Source organism: Megalops cyprinoides, chromosome 5 (genome assembly GCF_013368585.1).
Source record: "Megalops cyprinoides isolate fMegCyp1 chromosome 5, fMegCyp1.pri, whole genome shotgun sequence".
In the NCBI taxonomy this organism is placed as follows: Eukaryota; Metazoa; Chordata; class Actinopteri; order Elopiformes; family Megalopidae; genus Megalops; species Megalops cyprinoides.
In genome coordinates, this window is record NC_050587.1 from 184,007 (window position 1) to 211,550 (window position 27,544).

Consider the following 27,544-nt stretch of genomic DNA (forward strand, 5'->3'; position numbering starts at 1 on the left):
ACCTGCTCAGGCTTTTAGAAACTTCAATGACTGGTCTCATTAAGTCTGTCGCCACATGTGTTTTAGATCCAATGACAAGAATTAATGTCCTTGAGGTGTCAGGATCGGAGATCGGGACACAAACACGGACCAACGGATAAACGGAACCAGGCGTTTAATCACAATCAGCAGGCAGTTCGTAGTACAGGGACAGGCAGGGTTCAAAGGCACGGGGAAGCAGTCCGGGGGCAGATCCAGGATCGGAAGTCGGGGCGGGCAGAGTCGGGAACCAGGCGGGCGAATGGTGTCAGATGGATCCAAGTCGGCAGGCAGAAACGAAGTCGGGAAACAGGCAGGAAACGGCAACAGCAACAGCAAACGACTCAAGGTAACTAAAGCGGGGACGAGACAGGAAGAACTCACTGAAATGAACTAGCAACGAGACAGAGACATGCAGGGAAGATATAGGGCAGAGGTAACGAGGCAATTGGATGCAGGTGAGCAGGCAGGCAGGTGCCGGTAATGAGGGCATAAGGTGGGCGTAGACCAGGCAGGGAGCGGGGCGGGGCTGGAACACAGGGGAAACAAAAACACAGGTAAGGGGGAAAAACAAAAACACCGCGGCTTAAGGGGGCGGAGCCCTGACATGAGGAGGCAATTGATTTTAATTTCTTAGTATACTTTATATCATATTTATTTTTTATTTCAGTTTTTAATTGTATTTATTTCATGTTTGTTTATTTCATTTAACTTATTAATGCACTTTATATCATTTTTATTTTTCAATTTAAAAATATTTATGCAAATATTTATGCAATGTTTATTTTATGTTTTAATTTAATTTGTTAATGAAATTTATTTTATAAAGGTGATTTGAAATTAAAAATAACATGTTATATACATGCTCTTGCCCTGTCTGCATTGCCTGGGAAAGGTCCTAGAGGACAATCTATCTGCACCTTGCCAACCACACAGTTAAAAAAAGTAACTAAGTAACTTTTAGTAAATTTTAAATAAGTTGTTTTTTACTTTTATTTGAGTGGATTTTTAAACAAGTAATTTTACTTTAGTACAATTTCACCATAGTAACAATACTTTTTCTTGAGTAAAATGATTTAGTACTCTTTACACCTCTGTGTAAATGTAGTACATAAATATGATCATGCATGAGATCATACACAACAGTAAAGTATGTGTTATACCTTGTGGATCAGTCCAGGGTGGGGTCTGGTAAGGGGAGTCTATTTACACTGGCTCACTTAGGGAGAGACTTGAGCCTAGCTTCTATGCCTGTATTCTATGTGAGTCTGTAGGGCTTGCAGACAGCCTTAGGCTTGCCTTATTGGCTTACTTTGTTGTTTTGTTGTGTTTTTTTCTTTTTGATGATGCACCTCTGCTGTTTCAGGCTTGAACTGTATATACTGACAACCTGAACACTGTGGCACTGTTGTAAATAAAGGTAATCATTTTTGGAAGCCTTTGTGTGACTGCCTGTTCCTTCCTAGACCCACTACGCCACATCACCTTCTTCATACTGACCAAATCACTCCAAGAACCTGTCAAGCTCATCAACTCATATTCCAATATATCCAGCTCCTTTATAACCATACTAAATCCACAATTTTACCCTGATTCAGGGACTGCTGGAATGCTGCATCTCAAAATCTCCCTCTCCCCTTCACCATAGACATCAGATACCTCAGTGTGAATATCTCCACCAACCTGTCAGAATTGTTCCACCTCAATGTCAATCCATTCTTGGAAGGAAATGAAGATGACTTAAACTGATGGAAGAACTCAATTCTTGGATGCAGTGCCACAAACAAAATGACAATACTGCCAAAAATGACCTGTTCTCTATGATTCCAGTACAGCCAACCACCAATTGGCTCAACACATTAGACAAGTTAATGGACTCTATGCACGCATCACTTCCGTGTTTGATGTGAGGGGCTCTGAAATTTCCGGTCAGCGAGACTGAACGTGGAAGAAAACATCATGGCAGAGTCGGCGAAGTTCACTTGTCGTTTGCTGGAGTTGCCTAAACTCACAATCAGTGATGTGCAGAGAATTGTCCAGGCGTGCAGTACAACGCCGCAGAGCAAACTTAAGAAAGATCTTATCTTTGCAATTTTGAAGGTAATTTGCTAACGCCAGCTACCCTGAGCTAGTGTGGCTTTGGGGTTTTATATTCATGATCCGTCCAGCAGCAGGCTAATCACATTACTAGATATGTTTCTCATGTATTTGTAATGTTTTCTTAATATATCAGGCAAAAATAGTGCCACAAATGAGATCTCTGTGAGAGCTCACTGCTACTGCTCTATGAAGAAAGCAGAGACGCCACACCAGCTGAGAGTAGGACAAGTAAATTAAATGTCACGTTCAAAGTTCTGTTGAACACGTTCTGAGTTCTTACTCTTCTAATGTTACCAAACTTCAGCTTCGATAACCACAGAGGCAATGCTATTCAGGATAGCTGAAACAGTAGTAATGCAGTTACAGGATAGCTGAGGATAGCTAAGTGGAAATTGGCAAGCTTTCTAGTTGGTCTGTAATACTGTAAACAAACAGGAGTTTATTTTAGAATTTGAAGATTAATTATGACATTAGTAGTTTTACCTTACGTGATGGCTACAAAAGCAGAAAATATTTTACTTACTCAGCTATTCTTCTATCCAATCATGTTCTATGTTCGAAACTGTCCTGTCATCTTTACTTCTTTTTAAACATCCCTTACAAAACATTACTGCTATACTGCAGTAGTGTCAAACACAGAGTTACATTTAGCAGATGCTGTACATAGCGGCACACAGCAGTGGTGGCTAGAAGAGCTGTCCTGCCGTCTTTGAAATGACACTAAATGACGTTTAGATGTCATTATGATATTAGGTAAAGGTATGCACACAAATTGAAGTAACATAAATAAACAACAGTAACATTAGCAGAGTTTAGGCTGTTTTGGCGACCGGCATTCCTATAGCATTCTACGGTCGGCGGAAGGAGCCAAGCAACCTGAGATTTCACTGGAAATATGTCATGCGCAGCCGTGCATATAGGGCATTAACAAAATTCTACTGGAAAAATAAGAAACCTAGGATAGGATTAATAGCCTTACAAAAAGATAAAAATCACAGAGGCCTTGGTCCCTGAACCTTCACCCACTACTACCTAGCAAACCAGCAACCGTACCTAACAAAATGGACTACATTACAGTACATGCATTTAGCAGAGGCTCTTATCCAGAGCGAATTCCATCACAATAAAACTTGTATGTACCCATTCAATTTAAACAAGCAACAGTGTCAGACCAAGCTAACAACACTCAGTGAGTGACCAGTGAGTGTGAGCATAACTCTGTTCAAACCCTATTCAAAATTTAACTTGTGCAATCTGACAGAAACCAAGCATACTATGATACAACAGTCCCTAAAACACAGAATGAAAATACACCACAATACTGCACATAAAATAAACATCCAATACTAGAGGTAGCAGGTGTTAGAGGATGGGGATTGAAGTGGGACTGAGATGCAGTCTGAGGAGGTGGGTCTTCAGTCTGCAACGGAAGATGACCAGTGATTCTGCTGTCCTAACCTCTGTGGGGAGATCATTCCATCACTGAAGGACCAATACAGAGAAGGATCGTGTCTGAAAAGAGCGACCCTGTCGGGACAGGATAGTCAGTTGCCCTGTAGATGCAGAGCACAGCGATCTTGAGGGAACATAGGGTTTTTAGAGTGGTCATAAGTATGAGGGGGCTGTCCCATTCACTGTCCTGTATGCCAACACCAAGATTTTTAACTTGATGCAAGCAATAACAGGAAGCCAGTGAAGTGAAGTGAGGAGGGGAGTAACTTGACTACATTTAATGAGGTTGTAGACAAATCCTGCAGCTGCGATCTGGATTAGTTGTAGAGGTTTGATTGCACAGGTAGGAAGGCAAGCAAGGAGGGAGTTACAGTAGTCCAGGCATGAGAGGTCCAGGGCCTAAACTAGGAGCTGTGTCAAATGCTTAGTGAGATAGGGGTGGATACTTCGGATGTTGTATGAGAAGAATCTGCACACCCGACTCACTGCTGCCACCTGAGAGAAGGACAGTTGGCTATCAAGCATAACACCAAGGCTTTGGACAGCGCTATTGACGGTAAGGCTTGTAGCATCTAGGCTGAGGGAGAGCTCTTGAAATGGGGAGGACTTTGATGAGAAGAAAAGCATCTCAGTTACAGCCAAGTTCATCTTTAGGTGGTGGTCCACCATCCACTGTGAAATGTCTTTCAGGCAAGCTGAGATACGTGCAGAAACCTGTGTGTCAGATGGAGGAAATGGCAGGAAGAGTTGCATGTCGTTGGCATAGAAATGATACAAAAAACATGGGAGGAGATGACAGAGGAGGGGATCAAGTTCAGAGCCTTTAGGGACACCTGTAGACAGGCCGTGGAGTCGAGACAACCCACAGTTCCAGGACACCCTGAAAGAGCATCCAGGCAGGTAGGATTCAACCTGAAGGAGAGCAGTGTCAGCAATTATCCTTTGTCATCCACCGTGTCAAAGGCTGCATAGAGGTCTAGAAGAATCAAGACTGAGGGGCGGGAGGAAGCTCTGGCTAATTGAAGAGCCTCAGTGATGGAGAATAAGGCAGTCTCTGTGGAATGCCCAGTCCTGAAGCCAGACTAAAAAGGATCAAGAAGGTTGTTCCAGAAGAAAATGAGGATAGCTGCTTAGCCACAGCTCGTTTAAGAGTTTTAGACAGAAAAGGAAGGAGAGAGACCAGCCAATAGTTCTGGACATCAGATGGGTCTAGAGTCCTTTTCTTCAGCAGAGGTGTGACTCACTCCTCAGTGAAGGGTGCCAGCATATTGCCTGTGGAGACTGTGAAGGAGAGCCTTCACCACCTCTCCCATGAATCTAAATGCTAATTGTACATTGTCAATTGTGTGTGTCAATCATTTAATTGTGTCCATGTGTTGGCAATTTCTTTGGGGCGCCAGCCGTTTCTTTGGGTAACGAGCCACACCTTACTAATTGAAGCCTGATTTGAGGAGGCTGAAACACGCGGGCCTTGGCACCTCAGTCCTCATCTCATTCTACAGGTGTGTGGTGGAGAGCATCCTCACTTCCTGCATCGCCATGTGGTACGCTAACCGCTCTGCTGCAGACAGACAGGCACTGCAGCAGGTGGTAAAGACTGCACAGAAGATCAGCAGCAGCCTACCCACCATTGGTGATATTTACAGCAGCAGGTGCAGGAAAAAGGCCTGGGACTCTATCCACCCAGCCAACAGACTGTTTGCCCCCCCCCCCCCCTCCCTTCAGGCAGGAGACTACGCAGCATCAAGGCCAGAACTGCCAGGCTGAGGAACAGCTTCTTCCCAGACGCTGTGAGACTGACAAACTCTGGGACTCACTGAACAACTCATCACTCCACATCTGGGCATCATTACCCACCAGGGCATTGCTGCAATCTCTTAGACTGAAACCTTGCACTTTGCACTTTAAGTCTGGATCTCACAGAGAACTGCTGCTATCATTGAACATTCTCTTTTTTGCTGCTATACTGACTACTACTCTGCTCACTTGCACTCATATTTATATATTTATTTACCTATTTAATCTTTACTAGTGTGCTATTGTGTGCTTCCTCTTTTTATTGTTCTTCCTGATATTATCATAATTATTCTGAACCGTTCCCTGTCATGCACATGTCGAGGAATGACAATAAAACATCCTTATCCTTATCCTGATTAAATACAAGTGTGGCTGGGGAGCAGGGGGAAAGGCTCACTTTGTCCCTGCTGCTGGTGTGCATAGGCTGGTTTTCTTTGTTTTGTTGGTCAGGTTTTACAATAAACTAGAAAAGTGCATTTCTGAAGCAAATGTAGAGTGTGATTGTGACCCGGCAGCGAAAACGTGCTAACGTATATGAGACAATCGCTCGGATGTGGCTAAGTGGTTGCTAGGATGTTGCTAGGTTGTTGCTATGGTAAACAATATGGTCGCTGGGGCAATGCTAGGGTGTTGCTGGGTGGTTGCCAGAGTGTTGCTAAGTGGTTGCTAGGTGGTTGCTAGTTCCTATGTGGTTGCTAGGGAGTTGCTAGGTGGTTGCTAGGATGTTGCTAAGTGGTTTCTAGATTGTTGCTAAGTGGTTGCTAAGGTATATTGGGTGGTTGCTAGGGAGTTGCTAGGTGGTTGCTAGGATGTTGCTAAGTGGTTTTTAGGTTGTTGCTAAGTGGTTGCTAGGCTGTTGCCAGAGCGTTACTATGTGGTTGCTAGGGTGTTGCTATGTGGTTGCTAGGGCATTGCTACATGATTACTTAGGTAAATGAGGTGGTTGCTAGGGCGTTGTTGGGTGGTTGCAAGGGTAAACAATATGGTCACTGGGCGTTGCTGGGTGGTTGCTAAAGTGTGTCTAGGTGGTTGTTAAGTGGTTGCTAGGGTAAACAATATGGTTGTGGGGGACACACCCACCTTTGGTGTGAGTGTTAGGTCACATGACCCAAAGCAACATATCAGGTCCCATGGCTATTGGTCAAATGGTGACCAAGCGGTAAGACCTTAAAAATGCACTGAGGTGAATGGGCGGATGGAGGGATGAATGAGTAAAAGATGAGTGCGGGTCAGTATGGGTTTCAATGAGTGTTGGGTGGCATGACCTGAGCCAATATATGAGGTACGAAGCGTGACGGAGCGGTAAGACTTTGGATTGAAGTCAATGGGAGGATGGAGAGATGAGTGAAAGACAAAAAGATGAGTGCAGGTAAAGATGGTCTTGGATGAGTGTTGTGTGATTTGTCCTGAAGTAGCATATGAGGGATGGTGGCTATTGGGTGAAAAGTGACTGAGTGGGAAGGACATGAAGTGTGAGGGGGTGATTTTGAAAATGAATGGGAGTCCATGGGAAAAAAGGGATGAAAAAACCAACAAAAACCAGAAAACGAGTGCGGGTACGGCTTAGCTGTATACAAGCGCACCGATCAGGGTCAGACTGGACGAGTTACAGTTGGTTTGGGGTCGATATCTCAAAAATTGTGGGAGGAGAAGCGGGACAAAATTTGGTGGAATAAGAAGAATAAAACTATCGGATATCAATAGTTGCAATTCACATTGCACATCAATAGTTGCACTTCACATTGCAATCACACTAACTAGAAAAGTGCATTTCCTGAAGAAAATGCAGAGTGCGCTTGCAACCCTGCAGCAAAAACATGTAATGTATATGAGACAATCGCTAGGATGTGGCTAAGTGGTTGCTAGGGTGTTGCTCAGTGGTTGCTAAGATGTTGCTAAGCAGTTTCTAGGTTGTTGCTGGATGGTTACTAAGGTATATGATTTGGTTGCTAGAGTGTCATTGGGTGGTTGCCTGGGTGTTGCTAAGTTGTTTCCAAGAGGTTTCTGAGGTTCGGAGGTTTCTTGTTGCTGGATGATTGCTAGGCTGTTGCTAGGTGGTTGCCAGGGCGTTGCTAAGGTATATGAGGTGGTTGCTAGGGTGTTGCTAGGTGGTTGGTAGCATGTTGCCAGATGGTTACTATGGTATGATTTGGTTGCTAGGGCGTTGTTGGGTGGTTGCCTGGGTGTTGCTAAGTTGTTGCTAGGGTGTTGCTAGGTGGTTGGTAGCGCTATCCTATAAGCCTCGGAGTGGATGGCCAAGTGTTCTCAACGCGCAGGTAGCTCCAATAAACCAGTGTCCAAACAATAGGTCCAGGTTGGGTGGCGTTCCCGTGTATTACAAACTTACGGACTTTCATAAAACCAAACTTCACTTTATCCAGTGCAGATCAAAGGTGCTGGTGATATTAATAAAAGAAATTATGCTGTGATGGTTGTAGTGTGGCGGCATTTAGTTTGGCTACGGCTACGGTAAGAACCGTGTCTCCTCTGCCATCCACACCTGTCTGATCTGGTAGTTACGCCTAAATCTTTATATGACCAAGAGGTTCTGAGACAATTACAGGACACTTCATATCATAGAGCCTTGCCCTTTGACTCCACTGTACAATTTCAAAAGGAAATGGAAAAATTTCTTCAACAAGCCCATTCTTCCTCATTAATTTCAGATCAAGAATTCAAGTATCTTTTTAACCGTTTTCCCACTAAGCCAGCCTTCTACATTTTACCTAAGGTTCACAAAAATCTAACTAATCCACCAGGCCAATAGTGGCAGGGAATAACAGTCTTACTGAACCACTTTCTAATTTTGTTGATTTCATACTAAGACCGTTTGTTACAGCCCTCCCAAGCTATCTCAGGCACACATCTGATTTTCTACACTGCCTGTCTCAGATGGGTCACTCAGGTCATGATGTTCTACTTGCCACTATGGATGTGACCTCTTTTTATACAAACATACCCCACACTGAAGGCTAGACTGCCTTGGAACATTTTTTGAATTTACGGACTGATGATGATGGCCTACCGACCAAGTTCATTGTAGAGATGGCCGAGCTAGTTCTTACTAAAAACTATTTCCTTTTTGAACTATTTACAGATTAATGGCACAGCCATGGGTGCCACCATGGCCCCTGACTATGCGAACTTGTATCTGGGTTTTCTGGAAAAACAGTGTCTTCAATAATAATCCATTTTTACACAACATCATTTTGTTTAAGAGATTTATTGATGACTGTTTTGTGATTTTCAGAGGCTCATTACCTGAATTTGAACTGTTTGTCCTGTATATAAACTGCTTAAGACCATCAATTAAATTCACTTATACAGCCAGTACCACCAATGTAAACTTCTTAGATACCTGTATTTCTGTTGTTAGCGGACACATTATAAGTTCTTTGTATAGAAAAGACACAGAGAAAAACAGTTTACTCCATGCAAGTAGTGCCCACCCTACATCTCTTAAACGAGGCCTACCCTTTAGCCAGTTTACAAGACTACATTGTATCTGTTCTGACAGAAGTGATTTTGAAGTCAAAGCGAGAGTTCTGTATTGAGATTTCAGCATAAGGGTCTACCCTGATAGCTGGTTGGATGTAGCATTACATAAAGTACGTACCTCCTCTAATACAGGTTCTCAAGATCTGGCTTCCAAACAAAAGGACAACTCCTGCATCGTTAAGCTAACTTACAGTCCTTTGAGTAGTGACATTAAAAACATTAATTCTTACTGGTGTGGCACGTACGCTTTTATGTGCATTGGAAAATTTGTGTCTATGTGGTGTATTCACGATTACCCCTCCTTGATCGTACGTTATGGTCGTCTGTGTCTCTGCCGTTATTGTGTCTGTCTGCCGTCCACGCGCTGTGGATTGGCAGCGGGTGCAGTTAGGGCGCTCGGGCTGGGTTCTTGAGTTGGCCGTTGGAGACGAGACCGCTGAAGTTCCAGCCCAGCTCACCACTGAAACGTTTGTTTTCTTGTTTCAGGTGAGGGATGTCATATCCCAAATGTTACTCCCAAATGTGGTATTGTATTCGATAATCATAACTTGTAAGATGTTGTAATGCCTGATAATTGTCTGTTTCTATTTAATGAATAATTTAGTTTAATTAGCTAGCATCCTAGCGGTAGCTCAAAGCCGTTAGCCTGTTCGCTAGCGAGTGAATGCTGTTAAAGTTTTGTTATTGTTTAAAAGACATTTAATAATTTTAAATGTAACATAGTTTGACTCCCATGGTACTCAGGTGAACGTACGTATATACATATATATATATATATATATATATATATAAGTTGCATGTCTTGTTCCCACTATTTAAAGTTAAAACTCTTCACACATCCACACACACATAAGACATACAAAATCAAACAGTTTATACGAGCAAATCTACCCATGTTGTTTATGTTTTACTTTGCCCTTGCCCACTTTTGTATGTAGGTAAAACAGCCAGGGCACTACGAACAAGAGTCCTGGAACATTTGAGTACAATTAGGAGACAGGATGACACATCACCTGTCTCCCGGCATTTCCAATCAGCTAATCACTCCATTTCTGACCTGCAGTTCCTAGGCATTGAGAAGGTCTACCCCAAAAGGAGAGATGGTGATTTTAACAAGAGACTGCTACAAAGAGAGTCCTTCTGGATTTTTGAGTTAAAAAACATTTTTCCAAAAGGAAAAGACAGACAGCTTCTACCAGCTGAGCCTCTGTTCTAAATCTTGCCATTTGGCTGTGACAAGACAGAGTGGTATCACCCATGGCTGAGAAGTCATCAACTGTGCAATGTCCAAGAACCAATGACGTTGCTACCATTGCAGTGCTACAAGAACTGATGTGGTGCCACTAACTACGTTTTTAGGAAAATTAAGCATTTGTGCATGAATCCAAAGGACTGAGTTTAGTTAAATATACAAACCAAACAATGAGATATTAAGAGATTTTAATGATATCAATGAGATTTTACAGTGCTAATTTATAGTTTTTATGCCTTTGTATACCTCCAACCATAGTGCTTTTTTAATCAATTTCCAAGCATAAAGAATGAGTTGTTTGCCCATATGAGCAAATGACAGACTCCTGTGTGTTGTGGTTTATTATATGTTGATCAGATCTCAGAACTACAGCAAAAATGCTGTGTTCAAGAAAAACAGAACCTATTAGTGGAGCAAAACAGGCAACCCACTCCTGATGTCTTCAGGTCAGCAGGGAGGTGATGTTCCTATAGTTTTCCAGCTCACAGCAAAACGTAGCGGACAAGGCCACCTCCTCGCGCTTCACGTAGACGCTGGCAGTGACGTAGCATGCTTAGCATGCTCTGGAAGCCCTTGTCTACTTTCATCTGCGTGAACTCCCGAATGTCTGCCTCCACCACAAAAAAACGGCCTACAAAAACACCAAATGAGTAGTTAACCCTGTCACTTGCACAATACAAAGCATTTCATGTGTTAAGGAAATACAAAAATCTTAGTTAATCTAAGATTAGTTAGCTAGTCTTAGTTATCTGAGTTAAGGTGTATGGAAAGAATCTATGCAGATGTTCATTTGTTAACGGATCAAAAAACTTTTGTTTCACAACATGCAAGACATTTTTGGAAAGTGGGAGAGGTATTCCTTGAATGTGTTAGTTCTTTAACATGACTGACGACACAGTACTACCCTAATGTTGCAGAGACAAACTGAATGGTCTGAAACTCAGACAACCAATGCATAAGTTGTCTTACTATTACTGTGGAAATAACTATTACTGGAAATAACATTAAGCATGAAACAATAAGATGAAATTTTCCACTTTATAAAAAGGTGGCTGTGGTCAGCAGTGATGTACCCTTGGTGTCCTTGGTCTCCTCATCCTTAAAGCGCTGGTGAAGCTTGCGGGTTGTATTGCTCAAGGTCTTAGATGGCTGCTGCAAGACGCTGTATTTCTCCATCACAGCTGTGTTAATACTCTGTACCGCTGCATTAAGCTGGCTGTGTGTCATACGGCCCTTCATGTACCTATAGTGTGAAAAGGGTTTACTAAGTATGTACAGACAGAAGAGAAAATTGTTCAAGTGCTACTGTGTTTTTTGTACAAAGGTGAAAAAAAAAAAAAAACTTAAAAATCATGCTCATTCAAAACAAAATGGTCTTTCAGATGAGAGAAAACAAATCCTAATACTTGAATATTACTGGGCAGTGGGCATTGAAACAAATTTGACTGATTCAAGGTATTCCTTTTTGAATCTTCAGATTAAAGTCACAATGGTTTTTCTATCTTGAAAACAATACAAACCAGCATAAACGCAACCTCCTTCAAGCAGCCTTCATCAGGCTTGACAATGCTAGTTCCTATTATACAAATATCATCAATTAACAATTAGTCAGGTGATTTAATTAACACCTGGCAATGAACCAGTCAAGAGCGGCAAGTATGCATTTGACCAGGGTAGAAGCCATTTACGTTTTGCTAGGGTCGCCCCCTCGACCAAACCGTTAATCGATGAGAAGAGTCTTAGTTGACCAAGTTTTCATTGGTCGGTTAGTCGCAGAAAAAAAAATGTTTGTGACTGATCCGAGTCCTTTGAATGGTAGTACTTAAGAGCCGTTCTTTTTATTGTTGCGCACAAAGGTCACTGCCTGCCTTAAATTTATTCAATGTAGCATAGTGGTTAAGGAGCAGGAGTCGTAACCGAAAGGTTTCTGGTTTGATCCCCACACCGGGGGGCTAATCACACTGGTGTGACCGTGCGTGTGAAAGGGTTATTCCATTAGTTTTCTTCGTCAGTGCGCTTGTAAAATTTATATTCTAAAGGCTCATTATTACGGTTGTATTTCTCTGCAATGTAGCACAGTGTTAACAATGTTACTTATAACATTCTTTCTCAGCCCTGGAACTCAAACCATTTTCTGATGCCTAAAAAATATATATATTTAAATAATTAAATTAACATCATAAACGTGCGACTACTAGTCGACTAGGAAAATATTTGGTCGGGGGCAGCCCTACATTTTGCCATTTAGCAGACACTCTTATCCAGAGTGACATTTAATATGCAAATACAATGTTGCATTTAACAAACCAGCATGAAATGAACAAAAACAACGGCATGCAAGTGACTCAACAAGTCAAGTGAAATGCAGTATCTCCATACATATGAGAATGAAAAAACTACAAAACTACAACAAATAAAATCAGAGGAACAAACCAGGGTAGGGTAAAAGATTTACAAATCAGTTCGTTAAGGCTGGGTGAAGGTAAAGTATTATAATCCTAATCCTAATAGCCCCTTGTTTCCCTTTTTTTCCCCATAGAAGATATTATACCCACCTTTACCTTTGAGAATTTTTTTTGCTTCATTTGAGAAGAGACATTGACATAAACAAATATGGTTTATTTGTTGTTGATACACTCTTTATTATGTACTGCATAATTTTATGTCACTATTTTGTGTTACACACTGGTGCATGTAAGTCATGCTATTATTGTTTTCCCTCAAATTCAACAGCAAAACATTTCAAAATAATCCAGAAGACTGGTTCTTGACTCCTCAGAGTTAAACATTGTAAGTGTTTGGTTGATAAACACAAGGCTGTCTTCATTCTGTGAATCCACAGTATCAGAATCAAACAAATGCAAGTTTCATTTTGAAATAGTCATATTTTATAACCATGTTTCTTCAAACTATTTCATTACATATTTCTGTATTTCAAAGCAATGCAGCTATTTACTGTGATATGAAGCCATAAAAAATGTGGCCTGCTGCAAGCAATCATCCATGGACATATTGCTCCAAGGATTCTAGGTGTCAATCTGCTCCTGGAAGTACATTATTGGCGTCATTAAAGTCACTTGGTTTTTTAATGCCATTAGGCAATACATTGTCATTTATACACCCCGTAATGGATGGTTGAGAAACACATCATGTCTTTGGAATAACACACTGGTTCATGACAGGCTGATTCACAGGTACATAATCACTACTGTAAAAACACAGGTACACTGATACTACTGTTCCATTTGACTGTTATGACTTTGAGGCTGATTAACTCACTGTGGGATGCCCTCAAACTCCTGTATGGTGATATATTCCATTCCTCTGATCTGTTTGCAGGGAAGTTTTCTTGGCAGGATCTGCTGTTTGGCTGGCTGCACATCAGTCTCACAGCTCTGGGTTAAATCCAGCCCACTGCAACAAGGGTCAAAAGAACAGGGACAATAAAACAAACTATAAAAGAATATAAAGCATATAAAATATTGAAGCATTAAAAAGAATATTTTTAATGCTTCAAATTGTATAAAAATCCCATTGTCAACCCTTTGCTTACACTGGGGTTAGAAGGCCTTTCCTGGGCATATGGGGTGGCAAATTTTCCCTGAGATGTCGTCCATCTTTTAAGTCTTCTAGAAAGAACTCCTCAAGTTCCTGCAGGAACACAGAAAAATGCCAATCACTTCAATTCACCATCCAGAAACAACAAAGCATAACTAACAAGAAGGCTCTGATAGCACAGGCACAATGTATATTGCAGTGGTTCCACTAGCACTTTATGGGCATGGCACCATGCCACACCTGAATTTGAGCATACCACACTTCCTGAGCTAGGATAATTTTTGGAAGCACAATGAAATTTATAGTAAAGTAATAACCACAATAAACACCTAGGAGGAAAAAAATTACCAGCAATTTTCCAGAAGAATCTTTTACTGCAAAATATTCATTACATGAGGTGTAATAACATATACAGACATACGCACACTTCTTGTGTATGCACACAGTGTCATTTGTAGGTGTTTTTATGGATTAGAAATTAAAAGGAAAGACATTTTATGTTTAGTTATATTTTTATTATGCTTCATTATGCCATATATAAATAGTTTGCTAATTAAATTATGTATATAGTATGTATAATAGCATGTTAAAGTCGTATTATTGTTTTATTACTGTTAATTTAATGACAGTTTTTAAGTGATAAAAGAGAGTACATGGTAATGTCCATTAGATTCTTGATATTGTTAAATTACATTGTAACACATTTACATTTCTGTTTTGTCCTCATCAGGACCTCAGGAGCAATTTATAATTTATACCATGTAACAATTTATTTGGACAGATGAGTCACACAGTCTCTCTGAATACTGAGTCTTCTGCCACCCCCCCGATGTCTAGGAAGCACTGGTTACAAAACATTGAGTTAAATTTCTTATACAATAATGAATATAGGAAGTAAACTTCAGCTGAGAATTTACACAAAATGGCCATGTTGCTGAAAATGAGCATGTCTCATTACTTGCCAATATACACGCAGTCTGACCCCACACTTAAACCTGTTTTCTCTTTGCAACTCTTAGGCACACACAAACATTGATTAAGTTGTGCACAAAGGTGGCTACTGTGTCACAAGAACAATGTTGGTAACTACACAGGCATGTACGAGAACATGTACAGTAAAAATACACATAGAAAATGCATGTTGTTTTACAAATATTGCATTATTTCACATTTGATAGCATTTAAATTGCAAACATTTACATTTATAAAGATAAATGTGCCTTAATATTAACAAATTAACAACAAATTTGTATACGTGGGGCCAGATTTTACAACTTCCTGTCTCTAGCAATGGAAAAATCAGCTGAGACAATCGAGACACAGCTCAAGGACAATAAGAGAGAGGTGCACAATAATCCCTAGCCTCGTTTAGACATTATGGTGTTGATAGTGTTATCAGTGTTTTCCACTGAATAAAGCAGTGATTTATAGTGACACTTCTCTAAAGACCTGGAAGCTGCCCTGGTTATGCTGGGGGAAAAAAATTCTCTTGGCCATATAGCTAGTGTCCACCTTGTGTTGGGGTACACTGTGGCATCTCTTACAACAGGACAAGGCCCTAGTCCCCTTAAGTGGTGGAAATATTTTGCGTAGCTAGTTCCTAAAGTGTCCAGTGATTCACCAACTGCTTTGGCAATTTTCTCCGACTTATGTGTCAGCTGTCTTTTTATGTTGTATGAGCTGCCCTGCAAACATTTTTGTCACTTCCTTTTACAAAATATTCATAATGTAAATACAGTTTGCCAATTGGAAAATTCTGGAACTTGCTAGCTAGCAAATACAAAAGGTGTTCATTTTATACAGTACATTTTAGCGCTGTTGTGTTTGAAAGGGGCAAGAAACTTTTGCAACAATAAATGTAACATTACATATACCATTTCAACATGTTTAACTGAAATGGTAGCCTGTTTGTTATCCAGGTGGGTACATTTGGCATTTTATAGATATCAGAATTAGACCACTGTATAAATACGGCTGCAGACCAAAAATGCCTGCTGGAATGCACAAATTTGATTTCATGAAGTAGACCTGAACATCTAATTTCTTACCTGGAGTACCAAATATCACTTTCTCTCTCACCATTTCTCCAAAATACAAAAATATTGATAAATACATTTCCATAAAAAAGCTTTGCAATCAGAAGTGAATTCCTTTTGCTTGACTTTTCTAAAGAACACATTGCACATCATAAAATTTAGATTATGTGATGCATTCTGCATACTATACCTTCAAGCTCTTCAGCATATCTTTTTGCTGACAGATGCATGTTTTGAATTTGTCAATGAGTCCATTTATGGTAAGGACATTCTGTCCCAACTTGAGAAGAATATTTCGCTTTTCTTGATCTTGTGCTGTACAAAAACATTAGTAGAGGGATGAAATTACTTTCGTGCAACTTTACAGTTCTAAACTGAATTTATGAACTTAAGGAACATTACGATATTTACATCCATTTAAGAATCACCAAAGTCTCTGGCAAGTAAAAAAGAAAAATCTTCAGTAGAAATGCATTCCCAAAATACAAGAACACAATAATACAAGCAGCAGCTGACACATCATTTTGTTTGTGTCTTAAAAGAGCATCTTTTCATTAGGATCAAAGTAGAGGTGTTCAGGGGTCCAACCATACGACCACTCTTACCACTGTTCTTACCACTTTGCCATTTTTGCTGTTTTCATTTAACATTCATTAATTTTAGCAGAAAAGTTTTGTGTGTGTGTTTCTCTCTACACCAGGGGTTAAGACCTGTGCAGAAAGTGAAGCTACACAGGGCAAGTAGTTTTGTTCATAAAACTACATTTGCCAAGTAGACACTCATATCCAGAAGAACATGGGTCAAAGACGGAAAAGGTTTTCAAAAAGGGGAAAAAAGTAGTAATACATTCAAAAACATTACGTTTGAGTGTTACCTATTCACTTGCATTTACTTGATTCAAAAATAATACCAATAATGCACTTTAAATGTGCTTTTATATCCTGTTCTGATGATTGCTGCAAGAAACCATGAAAACAATTCCTTGCTCTATTCTTTTCTAGCTTCTCTTCCCTGGGAACTGGATCATCATCAAGATACCCTCCATTGATTAAAGAAAGTTCAATGATTAAACCGGTATATTAAAATAATCTGCTTTCTCTATCATATTCACTGGTCATACATGCAAAGCATATACCTGCAAATTAGGCCCCCATTTCCTACAGTTATGGTATGGTGTTGACAGACTGTATCAGGTGCTTTTGGCTGTAGGTGAGAATGCGTGTGTCATGGACAATCTCCTTTTGTGTGCTACATGTGTGAAAGGGCAATTCCAGCCAATTTCCGGACCTGATTCTCTGCACTTTGTCCAGAGTTCATATGTGAAAACGGCTTGTGTCTCACAATTATTGGCATTTAGCAGATGCTGTTACCCAGTTTGACTTACATCAGTTACAATGTTATCCATTTATACAGCTGGATATTTACTGAGGCAATTTGGGGGTAAGTACTTTGCCCGAGGGTAAAACAGCAGTGTCCCAGCGGGGAATCGAATAGAGGTCAACCAATTGGCATTTTCAAGGCCGAAACGATAATGATTATCTGTGACAAAAAGAGGACGATAACCGATATTCCAGGCCGATATTTGAATGCTTTTACCATGTTTTTTCTAGTGTGAAAAGAAATAGGCTGTGACAACATGGACCTAATTACAAACCCTCTTTACTTAGTCATGTTTTCAGGCATAAAGTTAAATAAAGAGCAAAAAGATCAAATGAAAACTCTTTCTCAAAGATAAAAATAAACTGAAAATTGCAATAACTAAAGTGACCACATTTGGCATTACAGATTATCAGCGAAGGTCACATTTGAGCTGCAGCGTGTATGCGAGGGTGTGCACGTTTGAATGAGACGGTGTACAAGAGAGAGAGACAGGGCCTACTAAAAGGGAGCTAATATTGACGTTGTGGGTAAATTTCTCTATGGTTATCTTATTTTGGCTACGCAACAGATGCCTATCGCTGTGTCAAAACCATTCAAGTATCGGATGAACAATGGCAATCACTGCGTAAGAAATAAAGCGAATTGATACATCATTTAGGCTGCATTTTCATCATAAAGTATGAAATATTAAACCTTAAAACTAGCCTGTGCGTCCACGCTTTTTCTGAAGCGAGGAGATTCTAGGAGCCCATTTGCTCATAAGTCATTTATGTGAAAAATGGACAGCTCATACAAAAGTAGGGTATTGTATGGAAGAACTGTGATAAAGTTAGCGAAAATACTGTGAAGTGCAAACTGTGTTAATTTCATGAACGGCTGCTTCAATGACGACTGCAATTCAGAAGGGCTGTGCCTTAGGGTAAATTTCTTCAAATGTTTCATTTGAAAGAATAAACATACATTACTATTTGTTAAATGTGCAGTCTCAAACTGTTGCAAATTATTCTATAAGTGCACCAATTAGTTCCTTATTTCTTTTATATTCCAAGTTTGTTTTTATAGCTTACGTGTAGACTACTTCTACTGCTTCAAAAGGGTCCAGTTAGCCTAGTGCAATTTGGTTAACTGCATGGTTTGAGCACAACAACCCTTTATCTGGATACTTACCTTCCATCATTGTTTCCAGCAGCAGGTCTGAGAAAACGTTTGATTTTCAAGGTCAGATAATGTCCGTCTCAGCCAATGAGGGAATTTTGTGGATTGTTAGCCATACCAATAGCAGTTTTTCTGACAGAGGAGATGCGTCGGGATAGTACACACATTGCTTTCAAAAGGGTTTTTTTGTTTGTTTGTTTGTTTTCTTTATCAGGAATTTAGATAAAAATATACCGATGACCGATAATTAAAAATTAAAAATTTGCAAATATCGGCCCCAATTATCTAACGACCAGATAATCGGTCGACCCCTAGAATTGAACCGACAACCTTTCTGGTCACGAGTCCTGCTCCGTAAACTCTATGCTACACTGCTGCCCCTATTAATGCTTGTTGGCTATTAAATATTCATGGTAGCAGCTTAATGTTGCAGCAGGTCTGACAGGTATCTTGCTACAATTGGCCTCTTTCTGCATCCACTTTGTAGTTAGCAAATTTACAATATTAGCAACTTACTGAATATTCGTCACGATGTATCCAGCTAAATTATGTTAAAACTGCCCATTCCTCCAAAACAATGCTAGTTGATGTTCTATATATCTTGCTAAAAAGCTTACGGAGCTCCCGGTATTAACGTTCTTTATAAACATTGCTGTTGCTGTTTAGTTTCACGGGCAGTTAGAACAGTTTCCAATCAGATTTAACAACTAAATCAATAAAAAATAAAATGGAGCCTCTGAAATGTCATACACTGTTAACCTGCATCCGATTTCAATCTTATGAAATGATCAGTTTTTTTTCAACGACAGACTAATAACAATAGCACAGAAAAGCATTATTGTCACCTATTTTTACCTACTGATTTTTTCATTGTTACATAAAAGTTCAACATTGTGAGCAAGGGGAAAGCAGTGACCTTAACTAGCAGAACTAATAACTGAACCATGTTCTTTCTCTTCACAAAGCAGCAACACTTTCACATACCTGAACTGCCAGGCTTCATAGCAAAGTGGAAATATCCTTACAGAAGCGTTCATTAGTCACCCTGTCTTCACAGTCATGATCATTACTGTCAGATTCAAAGTGCTACATTTTGGAAACTGGAGAAGAGGGCTATACGTTTCACAAATGTTGGAAAAAGATCATTATAATTATAATTTAGAATATAAATTAATTATTTCAATAACTTAAACATTATAATTGTAACAATCAAAGCTACATACATTTAAGATTTAAGAGCACTTTATTGTCATTGTTCAGGACAACGGTAATTTCTTAAATTTTCCTACAAAGTAAAACATCAAAATTTATGAGTAAATTTGAAGTGCTAAATGTGCACATATGACTATTGATGGGGGGTGTGATTCCTTGGAATAGTCCAAGGGGGTGTTGAAGCGAAAAAAGCTGAAAAACGCTGCTCTAATTCAACTGTCCAGAGATAGCAAATGGGCTCCACTTTGATTTGGCTGGAACAGAACTGAATTACAAACCTTCTCTTTTCAAACTTCATTATATTACATTATATTACAAGCTCTGGATAGATAGATAGATATAAAATGTTAGGCTATATCTTCTGATTCCTGCACTGGCTACAGAATTTCACAGAAAGTCCTGTTATGTTATGACTCTTAGTATCGACTGCAACACTGTTGAACTTGTATCATCTCTGCTCTTAGCCTAACCTCTGTATGCACTTTTGTATGTCTGCTACATAGACAAGAATCTAAACATTGTGAATTACATTTTCACATACCAATAGGCCGCAGTTCCAGGATCCTCCTAATAGCTGAGATCTTGTCATTTATTTGAAGGGCCAGTTCCCCCACGTCACAGGAGTTCATCATCATCATCATCATCATTCTAGACAAAAAAAGACAGGCTACTCTTCCTTAAAAACAGTTCTCCAGTTAAGCCATTTATGAAATGTCAGCATGGTCACTGGACATGAACAAACAACATACCAAGAGCCTTCAGGACATTAAAGGGAACTCAGATACTATTATCAACTACTCCAAGGCATGCCAACATAATCATGGATTATTGCAATGGCTGAATTGTAATACTTGCTATACTGCACCTGAAGCCTTACACTAACCGACCACTGTATGGCTTTCTTGTAACTGGCCCATACTGAGTTCTCTCATACCTTGTTTACACTCGGTTTTAAAATGAATCACAAGACGCATTGTGCGCCGATCACTCAAACCACTTGCTGAGGTGGTCTGGGACACATTTGACCACATATCTTTTGTAGTGTAAACGCTAATGCATCCTGGTGCGTCCTCAACAAGGACATAACAGGAAAATGCATCATCAATGCAGGACGTGGTGGTTGTTTTGGTGACAGCATGCCTTCGGGGTCTTGTGGCTATCACAGCAGCGGAGAAAGCCACTGCTTTTCTAACATTCTTTTTTGTCTTGTCCTGCGCTCTTTTGCAAGTCACAAATGACTTTTTCCTGCTAAATTCAACAGTTTGAATAGCCTGTACATGTATATTAGTTCTTGAAACATTTTTGTTTTCTTAGCTAGCCTGTGCTCAACAAATCCGGCGCTTGTCTGGCGACAGAGACAGACATAATAATTGTGCGTGGGGCCCTTTGACCTTCTAGCAGGAGTGACATAGGCGGTAATGAAATCTGAACACAAGTGGTCAGCTGGACACCATGGAGACGCATGATAGACACAGGTGTAAACGGCAATGGGTCTTGGCTGTCCACTTGTCATCCGAATGCCCAAGACACATTTTAAAACCAAGTGTAAACAGGGCCTCAGAGCCTCTCAAAATGGTTTGCATTGATTGTTTAGCCTGAGGACCTGCATAATTTGGCACCACCCTGTATGTTACTGCAACTAGATACTGAGGAGCTCTGTGCATTGTCATCAGTTGGTTTATTTCCACAGCAGCATGATCCCGATGTTAAAAGTGCTCTGAAGCAAGAAAACTATTTATGAATTCAGTGTCCAAATGATTCAGAGTTGATATTAGAGCCCGACCGATAAATCGGCATGCCAATATTATCGGCCGATATGAGCCAATTGCCGATATATCGGTATCTGTATTTATAACGGCCGATCAGCGACAAAAAAGAAACGGAGAGACGGAAGATGGATCCTTCAAAAATGTTATGAGTATTGTCATTGCGTAGTTTGTCCACTAGAGGGCACATTGCAACTCCACTGTTGGCAACACACGTGGTTGGAACGCCACAAATCACAACAATCTGCTGACCCAAGCAGAGTCAAGCAGAGTAGCCCATGACAGAGGTCATCTGTCAAAATGGATGCACGTACATAGTCAAAATAGTAAAACAAAAAAATACATTAATACAATTTTGTATTGCTGTGCTCAAATTAAAAGTGCTTCTTTTTTTTTCTTAAATGCTATTAAAAATGAAAAGTCCAACTTCAATACAACTTGGTCGAGTACCAACATGCTGTGTTACAACTTTGTCCAAGTCATCATCCTAGAATCAGCCCAAGACATTGAAAATTCTATCCATGTTGTGGTTTGTGGACTCGTCAAACGTTCAGTGAAAACACCCGTTTTGACAGCTTGCGCACTAAACATTGCCTAATGTGAGTGGATAGGTAGCTGACCTGTGTATTTGACACGCTAAGTTTGGAGAGTGCAGTTCTGTGATGTTTTGCACAGATCAACAAGAGCTGGCGCTATCCTGAAAGACAGGTCATGTTCCGCTATAAATGCGGACTTTATGATTGCACACACGGTCTTGGATGGATGAAGCGGCAGCAGCTACAGCAGCCACAGCTCCCAGCAAGTCAATTTGTGACAACATACACCGAGCGTTTGTCCGTCATTACCGTTTTCATCTAACCAAGCCTATCGCCATTTATTTTTCACCCCCTGTTCTATTGTGCTTGCGTCTGCGCCAACCTTCACAAGTTTCGCTTCCATGATCCATCTAATTCAATGCATGCTAGCCTACTGTGCAGTAATCAACTGATACAGTCCCCGCAAATACTTCCTGGCCCCGCCTCACAGAAAGTTGAAACTAGTTACAGAATTGGATAGTAACAGTGCTCTCGTGCAAGTATGTTGCCTAAACAGGCTACTGTTGGTTAAAACTCATCAGAAAAAAACGCCACGTCAGTGATTGTTTTTAGTAAAATTGCATTCCAGTCTGGTAATATCAGAGGCTGTATGCGCTAGTAATAATTCATTACCTAATCTAAAATCTCTGCCGGATTTCCAGCGTGGGACCGGAATTCTTTAACCCATGTAATTGTCACGAGAAATATGTTACTTAAACAATAAATAAACCTATCCCCCATCACTTCTCCTCTTAGCTTAAATAAGCCTGACAACATTCATGTCAGCCATGCCTGGTTTTGCTGCAGTAACATGAAAGCTGGTACCGTCAGTCAAACATTAAAATTACATTTAACGTTACAGTAGTTGAGTGGTGTAGGCTAAGCTGTTGACAAACTTGACTGTAGGTTTATTTATAAAACAGTATCAGTTTTAGCGAGTAAACAAACAATGGTCCTATCATTTCTCCCTCATCACTTCTAAAAATTCTTAAAAATCACTCACAGCAGCTTTTAACACTGTCCATTGCTAAATTAGGTTACCCACAAAGCTACACTATATGGACAAAAGTATTCAGACGCCTGACCATTACACTGTAATGACATTGTATTCAAATTTGTGCCCATTCATTCTGTAGAGCATTTATGAGGTCAGGCACTGATGTTGGACGAGAAGGCCTGGCTCACAATCTCCGTTCCAGTTCATCCCGAAGGTGCTTGATGGGGTTGAGGTCAGGGCTTTGTGCGGGCCAGTCAAGTTCTTCCACACCGAACTCATCAAACCATGTCTTTATAGTCCTTGCTTTGTGCACTGGGGCACAGTCATGTTGGAATAGAAAAGGGCCTTCCCCAAACTGTTGCCACAAAGTTGGAAGCATAGCATTGTCCAAAATGTCTTGGTATGCTGAGCCCAAACCCTGAAAAACAGGTGTGGCCAAATACTTTTGTCCATATAGTGCATCTTATGCCACGTTTATCAGTGGAAGACCGCTAATGTTAAAGAGCGGTTAAACTATAGTGTTTAACATATTCTGCCTAAATGAAGCAATGGTAAATACAGTGCTTCTTGAAAGTATGTGAACCCCTTGAGCAGTTCAGAGTTCTCTGTTGTTTTACCATGATTTTCTTATTTTACAGTATCATTACCAGTTTTTATATATTAAATGTCAGATGTATGTTTATCAACTGCATGTGTTTGTTTAGAGGGAATTGTGTGAGTAGCCAAAAAACTACATGAAAGATGGAATTAGTGTATGTGCAAAAGTAAGTGAACCCCCCAGCTGCATTGGTAAAGTCAAGTGGGTAACAGATTCAGGTGAAACACATTTGGGTGCTTAATCAGTTAAGCAGACCAATCAAATTAGACATCCTTAGGAAAGGGGTTGGGCAACACTGATTAAAAGAGAGGTGCCAAGGTGTACCCACAAAGACCAACAATGCCAAGAGGAAAGGAGATATCCGAGGACATCAGGAAGAAGGTTGTGACAGCCCATCAGTCTGGGGAAGGCTATATCTCCAAAAGATTCCAGCTCCATCCATCCACTGTAAGACAAATCATCTACAAATGGAGGGCATTCAACCTGACCACAACTCGTAAAGGCGAACCCACGCATCACCTCTAGAGAGTTTCAGACCTCTCTGTCAGCATCTGGGGTAAATGTACATGCGTCTACAATCAGACAAAAATTGAACAGACACGACATTCATGGGAGGGTTGCTAGAAGGAAGCCTCTGCTCTCAAAAAAGAACAAAGCCTGTTTCAACCTTGCCAGAGAGCATTTGGACAAACCAGAGGCCTTTTGGAAGTCCATTCTCTGGACAGATGAGTCAAAAAAAATGTATTTGGTCATAATCAAAACCGCCATGTTTGGAGAAAAGCCAACACTGAATTCCAAGAAAAGAACCTCCTCCCAACAGTGAAGCATGGTGGTGGAAATGTGAAGGTCTGGGGCTGTTTTTCTGTCTCCGGGTCTGAACAACTCCATATTATCCAAGGAAACTTGAATTCTCAGGCCTATCAACAAATTCTTGATGAGAATCTCCTGCCATCAGTCAGGGAGCTGAAGCTGGGCCGAAAATGGGTGATGCAACAAGACAATGACCCAAAGCATTCAAGCAAAACCACCAAGGAATGGCTTAAAAGAAAAAAAGATTTGTACTCTAGTCAAAGTCCAGACCTCAATCCAATCAAAATGTTGTGGCTAGACCTGAAGCAGGCGGTACATGCCAGATGTCCCTCCAACCTCTCTCAACTGGCTGAGTTCTGCAAGGAGGAGTGGGCAAAAATCCCCAATGGCACATGTGAGAGACTGGTAGACGTTAGAAAAAAGACTGGTAGAGACATAAGACGTGTGGTTGAAGTAATGGCTGCAAAAGGAGGTGCCACAAGCTACTAAATAAAAGGGTTCACATACTTCAATTTTTAGTCAAATTTTCAGTTTTTGTGAGATAAACCACTTTTGTTGAATAAATAATGATTTTTTTTTTTTTTTGTGTCCATCATTTGGAAAGTTTGCTTTACAAATTGGGGTTTGGACGTACATTTAATAAGGTTATTTTAATTTTTTTAACAAAAACAATGACCATGTCTGGAGGGTTCACAAACTTTCAAGCAGCACTGTATATCGGCGACTCACACGTCTGTAGTTTCAGTCAGTGCATTGTAAATTATTAACCCCGTCGCGCGTACGGTCACACTGGTGTGATTAGCCGTTTAGCGCGTATGTTAAAACTGGTGCAATTAGAAAACTAGATAGGAGAAATTCTAGCTAATATTACCTTTGAGGAAATAGTGATTTAACTAAAAAAATATAGCAAATGCTAACTGAAAACTATGAGAAGCTTAAATAACGCTAATGAAAACATAATGAAGCATGTAAGGTAACACGTGCACTACGTAGCATAAGAAATAAGTTATGTGTGAAAGCGTTAAACCAGAGGGGACATGTAAATAAGCATGAGCTGAACAAGTATCTAACATGGCTTGGTAGCCAAACAAAGTTATCTAGCTTCTCTTTCAAACGTATAGTGTGGTATCCCCAATTAAAAAAATTCTTTATGTCATGACAGGACACACTTAAAAGCCATCTGCAAACAATGTACTGTATAATACAATATGGTAGTATATTTTCTAAAATTTTAGGTTGGGTTACAGAATCTTCATAATTAGAATTTTTTCATGGTAATTTTGGGGAATTTTTGGGAATTAATAGGTTTCTTGCACGTATTGACTGCTTTTTCCCCTCTGAGCCTTTTGTTCTCTTTACTGTCAATTGAAAAACACCCCTCCCAGGACAAATAAAAGCTTTTTATGGTATGGATTTGTGTATTTATGTAAATTGTAGCTGAAATGAAATTAAGGCAAAAAGTTAAGTTAAATTTAGTAAAGTTAAATTTCTTTTTAGGAACTTGCTGCATTTAGTGAAATGGTACTGCATCTTTCATCTTTGTGGTATTTTTGACTTTGCACAGTAATTGCAGATTCTCTATTAGCCTCTACAAATGTGATGGTAAATGCGACATTGTTTTTTTTTTTTATTGGGGGGGGGGGGGGTGCTTATGAATGATGAAACAAAAAGTATGACACCTTTACACAAAGCAACTAACATGACAAATTTTTCCACTTACAACACTTAATTGCGTCGTGACACCTCGGCAACTAACCAGCAACTCAGCTGCAACCAAGTTGCATGAAGTTGTCATCAATTCAGCTTCATGCAACATCCAATCAATACACAGATCCTACACATAACTCATTTTTGAACACAAGTACAGACTAGGCCTTCCATTCAGTTGAATATGAATACATTTTACATAGTTAAGGACGTAAAAAAGTATTTCTTTTCTACTTTATCTGTGAAAACTGTAGTAGCCTTTTAAAGCAATCGAAATGGAATAAGCTATTCATCAACACGCAATGAATTTACATACAAGATATAAATGTGGTTGCATGCTCAGTGCAGTTTGTGAATTGTTCTGTATAAAAGTTGCGTGCAATGACGTCACATGCAACAGGCGTATGCAACTTTAGGTTCATGCAGGTTGACTCGTGTAACATGGTAGTCTTAGCAATATACAGAACTTAGCAACAGGCTACAAATAGTACTACAATACAAATACAGCACTAGGTGTTAGCTACGACACGTAAGTTCACAATGAACATGCAAGACATTTGTTAGCAATTACGAACATCAAACTGTACACATTCCCGTCATATTAAACGAGTACGACATATAACTGCCTAACTCGGTAGATTTCTAGCATATACCACATTATCACATTTTGATTATTTTACATATGATCACATGAACTATTTCCTCCACGAGAACACTCGACCCTGAGTTGAACAGCTGTCGCAGATACTCTACTGAATCTCCCAACCTAAGAAGAGATAATGAGATTTCTTATTTGATTAAAGTATATGCTTAAAATACTGCCGTGAACCAGCGAGCCACTTACCTAAGCCAGCGCTCATGTCAGACAGCGTTTACGCTGGATAGCTAGTTCGTTCAAACCTAACATCATAGCTCGGTAGCTACTGGAATTTTGGTGGTACTGTAACTTAACGCCAACCGACACCTTGAATTAAATGTGTTTTTCTGTCCGTTGAAGTTAGCTAATAATCAAATATAATAAAAATATAAATTACTTACTCAATGTAACGTTACTACTTCATATCCAAAATCAGGGGTGCCTGTTTCACTGAATCGTCATAAATAGTGTCTAGCCAGTAGCCAACACGGTTTGTTAGTAGGCTACTTCTGATAAACTTTCTACAATATTTTGATGATACTAAACCTACGTTAGGCCTCTCAATTCAAACTGATCTCCCTCCGCTTTCCTTTTCTTAAGTACTTATTTTCAGTGACGTTCGCTTGGCGGTGTTATAAATGGATTGGCTGCAAAATTTGATTTGCGCAGAGAGATCCAATGGAAGTTCCTTGTGAGGGGATTTTTTTTCGAGGGAGGACGCTGGGGACCACGGCGTGATTGTACGGAAGTACAGTAGACGTCATCTGATTGGTTCTCAAACCCAGAGCGAGGAGAGACAGTCGCGTCAACTCCGTTGGCTCCAATGGGCCGTTTTTTTCCAGCAATCGTGGAGCCTCTCAATAGTGCCCGGAAATTAGCAGCAAATACTAGCAGCGCAGTATTTGACCGTATAGACCGTTTGTGATGCACTTTTAAAGGGTAAGACGTTTAAAGAATCAGATTGTATGTTGTCAGCACGTCTGAATCAAATTTACA

General features: G+C 40.1%; 1 protein-coding gene across 3 annotated transcripts; it reads right to left on the reverse strand.

The window, feature by feature from the left end:
- Positions 1 to 199: 199 nt before the first annotated feature.
- On the reverse strand, positions 200 to 27,196 carry ska1 (spindle and kinetochore associated complex subunit 1). 3 transcript variants are annotated; one of them, XR_005004985.1, is made up of 8 exons: positions 26,950 to 27,196; positions 20,000 to 20,125; positions 15,902 to 16,026; positions 13,671 to 13,768; positions 13,397 to 13,531; positions 11,191 to 11,360; positions 10,549 to 10,748; positions 200 to 371 (listed from the first exon to the last, which is right to left on the reverse strand). XR_005004985.1 is itself a non-coding variant. In XM_036529888.1 (7 exons), the coding sequence occupies exons 2-7, from the start codon at positions 20,103 to 20,105 to the stop codon at positions 10,600 to 10,602; spliced, it is 783 nt and encodes a 260-aa protein (XP_036385781.1). In that variant the 5' UTR covers positions 20,106 to 20,125; positions 26,950 to 27,196; the 3' UTR covers positions 10,310 to 10,599. The 3 variants fall into 3 exon arrangements, 2 of the variants coding, with proteins under 2 accessions (XP_036385781.1, XP_036385782.1); XM_036529888.1 differs by lacking the exon at positions 200 to 371 and having other exon boundaries at positions 10,310 to 10,748; XM_036529889.1 differs by lacking the exon at positions 200 to 371 and having other exon boundaries at positions 10,311 to 10,748; positions 20,000 to 20,106.
- Between the last annotated feature and the right edge of the window lie 348 nt (positions 27,197 to 27,544).